This window comes from Pelmatolapia mariae, linkage group LG10_11, assembly GCF_036321145.2.
Source record: "Pelmatolapia mariae isolate MD_Pm_ZW linkage group LG10_11, Pm_UMD_F_2, whole genome shotgun sequence".
NCBI classification, from domain to species: Eukaryota; Metazoa; Chordata; class Actinopteri; order Cichliformes; family Cichlidae; genus Pelmatolapia; species Pelmatolapia mariae.
The window spans coordinates 14290832-14304413 of NC_086236.1; the positions used below are offsets into that span (position 1 = coordinate 14290832).

General features: G+C 39.9%; 1 protein-coding gene across 2 annotated transcripts in view; it reads right to left on the bottom strand.

The window, feature by feature from the left end:
- Nucleotides 1–207: 207 nt before the first annotated feature.
- nsg2 (neuronal vesicle trafficking associated 2) overlaps nt 208–13582 on the bottom strand; it is a 49493-nt gene continuing 36118 nt past the window's right edge. For both annotated transcript variants that reach the window (XM_063487299.1, XM_063487298.1), the window contains exons 4-5: nt 7400–7510; nt 208–1655 (exon numbers count right to left, since the gene is read on the bottom strand). In XM_063487299.1, coding sequence (XP_063343369.1) covers nt 1461–1655; nt 7400–7510 — 306 coding nt within the window. In that variant the 3' untranslated portion in view covers nt 208–1460. The remainder of the gene's footprint in view (nt 1656–7399; nt 7511–13582) is intronic.

A 13582-nucleotide genomic window follows, 5' to 3' on the forward strand; every position in this document is an offset into this window, starting at 1 on the left:
GCTCATTATTATAGCAGACAAATTTGCCCCACAGCTCTGGAAACTTTAACAACGTGGTTTGAATCCGAGTATGTACATCTCAATAACATAACATGGTGCAAAAAAGCCATCGCTCTCTTTCACGTTGCTCTGCCTCGGGCCCACATTAGACGCCGTGTGAGCGCTAAAGAGATGCGGCGGTGAGCGGGACTGACAGACACACTCGGCACAGGTCACAGCTTGTTTTATTTTGAATTCGAACCAAGAGAAGAGGGACAAGGATGCACACGGATAAATTACACCAGGTATCGCTACATATCAACTAACAACATCACAACATCTCATTAAAGCGCTCTTGACAACAGATCCAACATTACCAAATTGAAAAAAATAATAATAATAAGAGTGCAGGAGGAGAACTCGGCTGCAGCTGAAGCCCATCCATAAACAGAACAATACACAGTGGCAAATAAAGAGTTTTGGCAAGAGACAGTTGTATGCACAATATCTTGTTTCCCATCTGCAACATTGTGTTTAATGAAGCTACAAGACTGGCAACTGAAGCAATATGTAGTTCACATAAAGAAATTGTAAGACTAATTTAAAAAAAAAAAAAGGAGAAGAAGAAAAACTCCCTAAAGCTACTACAATGCATACACACAAAACTAGCCTGAATGCACATCTTTATGTACAGCTTAGCTCACTGTGGGATCTCAGGATTTAAAATGTATGGCACATCACATTTAAAATGTTCTTCTTCTTGTGTATGAGCTATTAAACAGCAATGAAGGGGGGGAAAGTCGTTCGGTCAAGTCAGAACTGACGCGGGCCTTGGCCTCAGACAGACCAGCTGAAGTTTTGACACATTTTGGGTTATATGCCTGTGTAGTTTTTGACAGGTATGCCTGAGGTTGCCTAGTCTGCACAAAAAAAGCTAGAAAGAAGAGGGGCTGAGAATGACTATACAGTAACTACAGTATACACACTGGGGAAAAAATGACTTCAAACTTCAGAGACTCGCACAAAGAAGTGTGAATCTCAGCGTCAACTCATGCCTTCGTACAAAGAGTTACCTGGTAATCACATACAAAACATCCATAGATTACAGTAAAAAATAAATAATCATGATAGTCAATGAATAATCATTTTGAGGAAGGGAGTAAACAAGATAACAAGAGAGCAGACTGCAGGTGGATGTGGGTGTACGTCAGCAGATGATGATAACCTCAACAGAGTAAGAGATCGGATGCCCCTCGATAAGAATGAGCACATAAAAGAGCAGACAAGTTAATCTGAATACAAATGTGCTTGTGTGGTTTAATGTCTGCATGCACGATTTCACTCTATATATGTACTCTTGTGTGAATCTGTCTCTTTTGTCTACAAGTCTAAATATTCACTGACATGTTGTCGGCCTGTGTCTGCATGTACGTCTTCATGTCTGCATGTGTGTCTTTACATCCTTTAACCATTCAGCTAGCTCAGTGGCCCTCACCGCCACTCGGGGGTTTGGCATCGCGCCCTCCTGACCCTCCAGGCAGCCAGGGGGAGACAGAGTGCGAGGTGGTCTGCTTGGCCATGCTGTAGTGGCTGATCACTGTATAGAAACGGCCCCTGGAGTTGGCATCCTGGGCAGCGTAGTAGGCCTCAAGAGAGGCTGGGATACACCGCTTGTGCTGTGGGGGAACAACAGTGAGGTTGGTGTGATTTAGCAGGAGAGTAGCATGCTAATTAAAAACTCTGCTGAATCATTTACAGAGTTAAAGCAATGAAACCTGAAGGAAAACATTAAAATCCCAACTTCAATTACAATCCAGTTAATCCCAACAGTTTCAGGCAAAATGTGTTTATACCACATTCATTACGTTTTTACACTGATTGTATACTTAGCATTGGCCACATCAGAAATATTCAAAGATAACACTACATCAAGGAAAAGCAAGTATGGCGCTGCTTCTGTACTATAGTCACTTGTGCTCCAGTTCTAATAACACATTCTAAACAAGCTGACAGCTCTGTCTCCCAATCTAAAAGTGGACCCGACTCCCAGTTTGGGTCTGGGAGACAGCTCTACTTTTAAGACAAGACTTAAAGCTTTCCTCTTTCCTCTTAAAGCTTATAGCTAGTTGTTTAACTCTGGTTCTCTCTCCGAGTGTGTATCTTTTGTCCCAGGAGCTTGGAAAGAAAAGCATCTGGACTTCTTTAAGTTACTTGAAGCCGTTTCACCTCTCATCTGAGAAGCTTCTTCAGTTCTAAGGGTAATTGGTGGAGAGTCCCAGATTTTACGCCCTATGGGAGTGTCCCCAAGAGCATCATGGACCACCTCTTGATCCTCTACCTAATCACACTAGCCAAGGTGCGAAAATGCGTATGGGGCGGAGAAGACAGATGGTTTGAAAGAGGAGTAAAAGAAGCCATCTATGTCCACTGTGAACGACCCTTATGAACACCAACTGTCTGCCATCTAAAATCCAGTTTTGAGATCCCTTTCCAGACGCCTTAATGCCCACTCACATCCTGGGCCATTTGACTTCAGTAAATCACAGGATAGGGTGGGACTAGGTTTCACAATGGGTTCAGCCGAAACCATGGCAGATTGCGTTCCACACCTGTTTTCACACCTTTGGTAGTGTGATTAGGTAGAGGATTAATAGGGGCTCCATGACCCTCTTGGGGACACTCCCATAGGGCTCACACCAATTGCTCTTAGAACTGAAGAAGCTTCTCAAGTGAGAGGTGAAACGTCTTCAAGTAAAGAAGTCCAGACGCTTTTCTTTCCAAGCTCCTTAGACTATGGTGACCTGGATGACTGAGAACCTTCACAGACATATCTTTTGTCCCGTTTCCCTCCCCTCACCCTGTCTGTCCCTACCTGTGCCTGTTTCTGCTGGTGCTGTTTTCCTGTTATAAGGGAGATTTTCCTTCCCACTTCTTTCTTTCTGCTATTGTAGGATCTTAAAACATTCTTGTTGTGAAACCAAAACAATGTTAACACAATATTCACTGTGTTAACAGGGGGTCAATAGTGGGTCCATGACCCTCTTGGGGACACTCCCATAGGGCATAAAATCTGGGGCTCTCCACCAGTTGCTCTTAGAACTGAAGAAGCTTCTTGGATGAGAGGTGAAACGTCTTCATGGAAACTTAAAGAAATCCAGACACTTTTCTTTCCAAGCCCCTTAGACAATATACGCAACTTTCTCCCCGCAAATTTTTAAGTATACACTGTAATATTACAGTATTACACTGTAATATTGTCTCTTATTAGGTAAGTCACAGTAAAATTGTGTGTACTCTGTCACATTAATGATTTTTTAGTTACCACATTACCTCATCGAAATACCTTATTTATTAAGCAGTTACCTTTTTACATTTTCTATGTAAATAACTGTATGTTTGCTCTTTTATCTGATGGTATAGCTGACCAGCTACAGCTTTCATTATACATTGTAAAATGTCAATAAAAGGCTTCTAATTCTGATTCTAATATTAGTTGTAATAAGGAGGTAAAGTCAGAAGACACAAGAAGACAACTAAAGCTCTGCATAAGATTTATAGTTCAGTGTGCTCCAGTGTGTACCCATTTAAAGCCTCACATAGTTGTGCTGTGTGTGGCACACTGTGTGAGCAGGCGTGTCTTTCTATTGACACCTTTCCACCTTGTGAATGTGGATGTGACACTGCTAATAATACCTCAGCAGACTGCAGTCAGAGCCCTTGCAGAGGTTGTGGGCCTCAAACTAGATTTATTCCACCTTAAAGACTACATCTGTCTAGAGACACAGACTTGCAAGGTGACCTCTTACAAGGTAGAGTAAAACTTATAAGTAGAGGGCAGTAGAAATCAGCAGAGAAGAGGCTGTCTGTATCCATACACTGTAAAACCTAAAACAGACTGTTGCATAAGGACATCAGTGTGAAACATTTTCTTTTACGACCTCAGCCGTAATGATCAGGAGTCAGTCATAATGTGGTAATTACCATAAAATATTCAGCATGTCTGATTTTTCTAATTTTCATCTAATTGTCATCCAAGCTATTAACATATGATAGAGGACTAAATTAAGTGTCTTTTTGGCTTCTGTGTCAAAGAATAAAAGCATAAAATTACACCGGTCATAACAAAATCATTGACGCCATTGATGGATTATTGCCTGACAGATAAGCCTCATCAGCCTCTTCGGTTAACATGAACTCAGAAATGAATAAAAGTAGGGCAGAAGTTTTTTTTCTTCACCCAGGGGAGACTGTGCTCACCTCTATTTCCTGATTTAGATAGGTGGGACGTTAGAGAAGAGAGGACAGGATTCTGCAGTTTATATGGCAGAGCAAATATTTGCCATCACGAATGGCCAATGACAGAGAAATTTATTGTGAAATTTTAGAAAAATACTTGGATGCTCCAGTTTCTCCCGCTGTCAGGGGAGGAACTTCAATAGAAAAACAAAAAAAGGAATGGAAAGAAAATCTCATTATGGTGACATGTCGTAGCTGGACCTTAAAATATTCTTCACAGCTCATGCCTTCTTCAGGATGTAGCACAAATGAGCTGAAGGGGATGTATGTACAGGAGAGGCACGAGCACGCGAGCATATAATCAAACAACAGCTGCTCCACCTCCAAAACAATTTGATTAGACATTGGAGCCTATTGATTTTGCACACGCTGAGATATCTTTCAGTTACACACATGCTGAAAAACAACAGCAACGACCAAACAAAGAGGAAAAAATGATAAATGAGAACCACACATGTGACACCGCAGAGTATTGAACATTTTGGTGTTAAAGTACAGCACTTGATATTGATTTAAACAACATAACACACAAAGACGACATAAACCACACAATCATCACAAAAATAACTAAAATCTCTTCCTTAAAGACCTGGATCCATAGCTTACCATTGCTAGATCCCTAATGTTTTACAGTGCATTAACATCTTCACACATTTTTATGTTCTCACTCCTCAAACAAGCACATCAACTTTCTCCACTTGGCTATCTTTGCACATTAAAAAAAAAAAAGCTTTCACACATCAATAAACCAGAAAATCTTTGCTGAGGGCTGACAGTTTCTTATAACGGGGGCTTAAAATCAATATACCTTGTGGATAGTTGAGTGTTTAAGAAGATTTTGTGCTGATGAGAGATTTGGAAAAGCAGGTTCAAGAAATAACATCCAGATTTTGTACCTATGAGCATAAACCGAGGCTGCAATAGCTAGGATGTGTTTAGAAAGCAATGTGCAACTAAAAATACTCACGTCTCAGTTCGATTAAGCAAATCATTTAATCGAACCCAAACTATCTTCGGACAACCCTGGGTGGTCTGAGGTTAAATATATCATTACTCCTTTGCCTGAGCAAACCATCTACTGTGAGTCTTCTCACCAGGTCTTGTAAAGGTCCCGTGTGACACTAATTCTGTCGTCTTTATGCTGACTCCCTGTAAAGTTTGGGGCTCAGTGTGAGACTTTGGTAATCACTTTCAGAGCGCTTCATGGTCAGACGCTTCCCCTAGTGAACTTCTCCATCCATGCGTAACTAATAAGCCTCTGAGGTCAGCTAATCAGTCCATTTGGTGGTACCTTGATCTAGGTCAAGGACAAACTAAGACGGCGCTTTTCAGTTTGTGGCTCCCAAGTTGTGGAACTCGCTTTAATTCGACTTCAGCTCTCTGTCAACACCTTTAAAAAGAAGCTTATGACCCACATATGCAGGATTGCTTCTATCTACTTTTATCCATTCATAGCATTTTAATTGTTGTTTATATTGCGACACACTTTGCAACATTTATTCTTGAAAAGTGCTACATAAACAAACGTTACTTACTTAAATCTTTCCCAATCCACCCATGACTACACTCAGTAATGCACCATCCATAGGAGACAAGCTTTTAAGCAGTACACACCAGGATCCAAACAAAGAACGTGGTTAAACAAAAAGGCTTTGGAAACCTTGTGAGAATTTCACTTAGAGCAAGACATCTGCTACTGAAGAAAACACAGCAGAGCTTCATCATTTGTGTGTTACCTACTATTTACATCTGGATGCGTCTTTGTGGACTAAAAGAAAATTAAGCGAGTGTTTGTGAGGTGATGGGAGACACTTTGGACCCAAATCTTAAGAACGACATAGATTATATGTTAGACCTGTTCTTACTGTTAAGTGGCTCCCATGCTGTTCTTTAATACTAAAAGGTTTGATTTTCTGTATGCTTAAGACTTGAAGACCATGCTTTGAACACTGCAAGTATTTTTTTCTTAGTGCATGCATAATTAATAGGAGTGAATGTCTAAACAATGGAAGAGTTTTGGAGGTATGCTCATGTGCCTTACTAATTAACAGAACACAGAGGTGAGACGTACCGAAGTACAAATACTTCTATATTTTACTTAGGTAGAGTTTTCAGGTACCTCTGACTGAGCGCGTGCTGCATATTTTGATCAGTTTATTCTTATGACAATGCACTGCAGCAAAAACATGTCAATATAATACAAATTTAATTGAATTATGGTTCAAATCTCACTCTTTATTGATTCATTAAACATCAGATAATTTCGTACATCCCACTTGACATCCTGTGAGCATGACTTCCAGTTATCGGATTTACAAAACATCCTGTGTTTCCAAGAGTGATTTTGGATAATGATATGATTTTTGTACACCTCTGTACACTACCACAGTCAATTTTAATAAAAGCTTAAATTCAAGGGGTTTAACAAACATATTGCATTAACTGTTTAGAAATTAGTTCAGAAACTCAAAAGTATTTAAATAAAACGATATAGGGATTGTTTTTCCAAGGACTCGTTTACCTGTAGTAGGCAAAAACCTGATATTAGGTTATCCAAAATATAGCAATATTCACAGAGGAATGAATGGCCAGTTTGAAGAAGTGCACCTGGATAGGCATGATAAACCAAATGACATTATATTATGTGGGGCTTTTACTTGACTCTGTGTGTCCTTTTGAGACCAACCAGATTAATTCAGACAAGTGCTATAGAAGTAGTGAAAAACCACAGTGCTATTGAGATTATTCATCTCTTCTTGACATGATCCTATTTAAGATGTGACAGATGTGTTTCCACTTGATATATTACCTGGAAATCTCTAAGACAGGAAAAGATCTACTGTAGCATACTGATAACCCTCAAATATGTTGCTTTGGTGAAAAGGAAGAGTATTCACAAAAGGCATGAAGGTGCAAGAATTAAGATAGACATATTAATTTAAAAAAACATGCTAAGAAATGGCTCAATAATAATAAGTTATCGTGTGCTGCAGGCTTGCTTAGCACTGAAGAGGCTAATCTACAACCCACATTCCAGCACAAACCAGCTACTGTGTTAAACACCTCTCCTAATAAATGTGCTGTAGAGCAATAAAATGAAACACTGGCAATTTATGGGTATTACCTTATAAATGAATCCATCTGGGCAGGCGTGGTCGTAGGTGAAGGCTTTATAAACCACCAGGAACACAATGCAGGCAAGGAAGGCCAAGGCCAGGATGATCAGAATCGTCACCTGCAGGGAGGACAAACACTGGTCAGAGCAATAATGGACGGTTGTAGTTTTCGTGAGGCAGGCTTGGGGTTAGACAGCGAGAAAGATTGAGCATATGCACCAGTGTGTGTCTACATGTGTATGTGTAGTCATGACAAATGGTAAGATGTTGTTAACTGAGGTCAAAAGCTCCTCAAGGCAAGGTGTTCCTGTTGAAATATGTGATGAATGACTCAAGTGGTGACACTATTAAAAAGTACCTTGTTTCCACGGTGACAATGCTGCAAAGATAAGACATTAAGTGAGCGAGGTAAATCACTGTTCTGTTTACCTTTGTTCAGGTATATATATGTGTGTTTCTCTGATACAGTACATGCATATTTTGTACCAACACCTTTGTCACTAAAAGGTCTCTCTCTGTTTTTTTTTTCAAAACCTCAGTTTGAATCAAAGCTCTTTTCTGTTCAAGCATCCCAGTAAGCTGTGACAGGTGTGACAGCGAGCCTCCACATACCATCCCTGGCCTGTCGTGCTACATATCCATCTAGATCGCTTTGGTGTGAATTACCCACCTTCGAAGACCTTGCTGTAGAAATGTCTGTCCTCTCTTGGTTATAATGAAACTGGCACTTGGTTTATAAACCCACAATCCATGTTGAGAGCAATTTCATGTGGGAACTATTTCTAACAAACTACACCCACCAGTTATATCAGTACAGAGCAAAAAGCGAATATCTACCCACGGCGAGAGGCTGTGTTCATGACAGGATGTAAATATTAGTGACCCCACACAGCAGAACTACAGTATAATGTTAGTGAGCTGCATGCTTGTTTTACTTGACAGTCAACCCACAACGGGGTAAACAGATGGGTAAACACTGTTACAGATAAAAGGAAAAGCAGGTAAAATTGATTTGGGGATAATGATCCCTGCAACTTTTGTCATCATCTGAATTCATTGTCTTTGTCCTGTCTTCCTCCATTCACCCCCAGTTGGGGGTAGAAGATTTAGATTTGTTCTGTTTGTGCATGATGTACTGTATATGTTGTTTTAGACTACTGTATGCAAAGCAAATTAGCCCGCAAGGATATTGAGTTAAATTGGTCCTGAAAGATATGAATCTATGAATACTTATTTCATAGATCCAACAAGGTGCTGGAAACATTCCTCACAGGCTTGACGGCATCACGCAGTTGCTGTACAACCCTTATACAAATTGTGCATTTCACCAAAAAGGTGGCCTGTTGGATTGAGATCTGGTGACTGTGAAAAACATTTGATTACAGTGAACTATTGCTATGTTCAAGAAACTATTCTAAGTTAGTTTAAAACATCAGAAGATGGGTACACTGTGGTCAAAAAGGACTGTACATGGTCAGCAACAACACTCAGGTAGGCTGTGACATTTCACCCTCTATCACCCAGGACTTATACTTAGTATAAGTAATTTTGGCTGTAAAACTATTTTAAAAATCTCATCTTTTAGGAACCATTTGAATGTTTTCCTCAGCCCAGAATAGTTGAGGAGTTACGGTAATGTGAAGTGCACATGGTAAAATCTAGGCAGAGCTGATTTTTCTGTCTGTGTTCAGACAGCAGAACCTAGTGAATGCTTTATGCTACTGTGATACATCAAAAATCCCTGTAAAGCTCATCTTCTCTTCTTTCTGAAGCCATTTTAATTTAATCTGCAGCACAAACAGTAAAAGAGTGACAGTCAGTTAAAGAGCACCTGTAAAAAGAGCCAGGGTTAAACAATGCTTAGCTGATACTAAAGGGCCCAAAGTGTGCCAAGAAAACCTCCTCCATGCCATTACATCACCACTAGCAGCCTGAATTGCTTAACAAGGCAGGATGGATCCATGTTTTCATGTTCTTTACACCAGATTTTCCATTTTTCTAAAGTAGAACAGTATTGTTTTTTTCTGTTTGCTTGTTTTGTTTTTATCCATGGAGATATGTTGCAGTCACTCTGTTGTTAAAAATGTTATCGATTGGTTTTTGGACGTCTTGTCTGTGAGTCATCCACATGAATCAATCAGAACCCTTCCCGCCACCAAACCTGCGCTAATTGTCAGCGCGCTTGAGTTAGTGAGAGAAATCAATTAGCCCACCATTTAATTTCTGAAATTTTCCACCTGCTCACTGCCAAAAGCAGAAGAAAGAAAAGTGCCCTTCATTTTTCGCTGTAAATAACAGGGTGTGCAAAAGAGAATTATAAATTGCATATTCTTGATCTCAATGAAATATAATTAAAAAGAAAAAAAATGAAACAAAGCATAATGTTTGGGTCAGTTTCAATAACAAGGGCCTATGAAATGTTATCAGCCTGGACAAGCACTTGTATGGAATCAAAAACATTATGCAGTGTGAAAAATGCCCAAATATCAGCCCAAAGCAGAGCTAATCGAAAATGATGGAAGTAATACATTTATTTCTGCATGCTGATGCAAATGTGTAGTTTGATGTGTGAAATATTCATTTCCCTGGCAGGCTAGACAATGTTGTAGTAAAGTAGATTAACATATAAAAGGATTTGTTTCCTCCTACTTTCTACTTGACACCCTGATTGGGTGCTTCTGAGTGAGCATTTAATTAGAATTATGCAAATCGAGTACAAAGGATAGCTGTAGGTAAGTGTGAGCTGAATGAACATAGCTGTATCTCCTAAAAAAAAGAAAGAAAAAAGTTAATATTAAAAGTCAGAGTTATCCCAGGGAGTCAGCTGAAATATGGAATCTTCCATAATGGATGAACGTATCTAATTTTCTCTTTTCATTTCTAGACCAACGTTAAAGCCATTCCCGATTTACTGCTCTGTATACAATCTGTCACAGCTAGATGTCAGAGCAATTACGCGCGGGTGTAATCATCAGTCTCCATCAGCATTATGCGGGTGGACAGGGACACGCAAGCTAAGTGACTGTTTACTTGGTGTCAACCGGGGGACATGACTCTCAGCCTCGGTTGCTGCTGACACTTTTTGTAAATTACATCTCCCGCACTGCTAAACGTTAAAAGAACGCGCTGAAAGTCATGGCTAACTCGTCTTTAGGGAGCAGCGGCAGACGTGGAGTGACTGACGAAGGACCCACCCCCTTTTTTTGAAGTCCTGAATAGCGATGCACATGAAACGGGCTTATTAAGAAGAAGGATTACTGTAAAGCTCCTCATATCATGAAGAAAGCAATGTGAGTTGCTCATGCATGTGGGCTTTAAAACTTAAAAACTCTGAAGCATGAAAAGAAGGCTGGAGTCTGAAGAGATCTGCACTTCTGTGTGCTGCTAAAATGGAGGGAATTTAAGGAGTCTTCATGCACGCGCTGGAACCGTTTGTCTGAAAAAGTCATTTAGCGGATTATTTACTAAATGACACTTTTAAAATTAGGTCGTGACATATTACATACATAAAACAGATTAGCGGGATTAACCCTTGCACCGAGTGTGTAGCGTTGATGTTTATGTTCAATCTCTCTCTGATGTTAATTGTTGTTGGAGTGACGACTCAAGCAGGAATTTAGCCCACCCTTGGTGACAGAAATGATCGCCCTAAAATCCCTGTTGATGCAGCTGCTGTGGCCATGTGGTGTGCAAATCCATTAAAAATCTATCCTGACCTTTCTCCATTATTCATAATCTGGCTGAACTCTGCAGTAAACCTTAGAAGGTTCAGCTGAGGGAAGAAGACTCCCTCCATGCATGAAATGGCTTCAAACTTTTATTTACTTACTGTAATATTTCGCTGCTATAAGATGACACTACTGTACTCATGTATCTGATCTGAGCGTAACAAAATGCGCATTTATGGAACAGAACAAGCTACACCAGAACATAACAGAGCAGAGAAATGCCTTTTTTGATTTGGTCACTACAAAACTATAATTATTCTAGCAAGGCACCCACATCAGCGTTATCCCATTTTCTTCTCAGTATACTCAATGTGACTGTTTTGTCACTAGCACTTCAGTATGTGTCATACTACACTACTATCACCACCAACACAACCGCCATCCCGTTTGCTGTGCAACACAGATAACAGACAAACGCTTGTTTGTCTCGGATGCAGGTAGAGGCGCAGCATGTTGTTGCGCTTTGAATAAAGAACAGCGTGTCTTTAACAAGGATTGGCTTCATGAGCAGAGGCTGGATGGCTACAGGTAACTGTGCCTGCTGGGGCTTTAATCACTTCACCTAATCCACCCTGGGGGTGGGGCCGAGGGAAAAAGACCTCAAACTGTCTGTTTAGACAGATTAAAAACATTCTGATTGCATTTAAAACCACACAAAGCAAAAAAAAAAAAAAAAATTAAAAATAGATTTGACAAGCATCACAGGCTTCCTGTGGATCCACACTGTTTGCTCACATTAAAGACAAATAAGAACTCATGAGTTAAGTAAGTACAACAAGGTTGAGAAAAGCAAACTTTCAGCAAATTTATATGTAGAATTTATATTAATTTTATTCCGAGTTAAAATGTGCGTTCTCTACACTCATCAAACACTTTATCAGACACCTCATGAGTACCAGTAGCAACACTCCGCAGAGATATTGGTCTTTAATGACATGACAGTATCGCACAGTTGCTGTAGACTTACCTGACGGACTTTCATAATTGAAATCTCCACCACAAAGTTGCTCTATTAGATGAGATCTGGTGAGGCCATTTGAGTACAGTGAACTCATGTCATGCTCATCACCAATGTTCCCTCTAATTTTTCATGTGTCTGAGCGAACACACAAGCTCCCTGAGCGATCTCGTGGACCACTGTGAGCGACATTAGACGTGTGCACTGTGGTCACGCCAGTGTCGAATCCTTCCAAGTTTCATGGTTTATTAAAATAATAAAATTACAGTATTTACATTTCTGTTAGACTACGTTTAATTAACCGCTTTAGCCCATTTACAATGAAAATTTTAAAAAATAAATCTTGTTCATGACTTGTGTAGTATCTTAACACTATTGGAAGTAAAAATAACTTGAACTCCAATTTGGAAAACACAACTTTCTTTTTTTTTAAATAAAGCTCTGACTCCTGTAACTCTCTGTCTGCAAAATACAGGATATAATGACCAATGCAGGGCAATTAATTATATAGTTACTTCTTCAAAAAAGTTACTGAGTTTTGCAAACAAAGTTTTTTGCAGCTGTTTACCTAAAAATGCAGCCAAGGCTTTTTTTTTAAACAAACATTTCAAACTATTTACAGAACAATCAGCTGTTCTGCATCAAATTTGATGCCAGACAAATTATTTGTGCCACTCCAAAAAATAATTTCTGTCCACTATGAGATAAAGGAGAACAACAGCCTGACACCTGCAGGCCTGACAACAGGAGATGTATCCAGGGGCGGATCTAGAAGGGTGGCATGGGGTGGCAAGTGCCACCCTAAAATGATCCCTTGCCACCCCAAGTGCCACCCCAGTTTTGCATATGACAGTGTTGTTTATTAAAATAAGACAGCATTAACAGTTTGAGCGTAGTTACAGTCAACAGTGAACATAAATGCTATAACTGAATATATTGCATAGTGTTCCCCCCCTCCACCGTTAACAAATGGTTCAGCCCATAGCAGGACCGGCTTTTTTCTTGTTTTCAGTAGCCAGCGATGCTTGTGATTGTGCCAGAGCACATTTTGACCAACACCGTGGGAATTATGCTTTTTACACATGTGATTGGATGTTAAACTCTGGAAATGGAAGGAAGGTGAGTGTTATTAACCCTCTGTGGTCCACGGACATGCTGCACCTCTAAATCACACGACTATTTTAAGCTGACATAGCAACAAGCTGCAGCCACACTGAGTCTCTACTTCAGCCCACATTGAAAGTTCGGACTTCAAAGTTTTTAAATTTTAATTACAGGCCAGTAAATCCAGAGTTATGATAATATATATAAGCCACACTTTTTTCTAAATACTGTTGTCACGTTTTTGTGTGTTTTAAGCGTTTTCTAAGGACAGCGCGAAAACAGTAAAGGAAAAAAAGCCACCTCTTTCCTATCGGTGGAAAATGTACCATGTCGACCAATTTTAAAAAAAGTCAACATGTGGGATTTGGTTGTTTAGGAAGAGGGGAAAGTTTTGGGAGTGA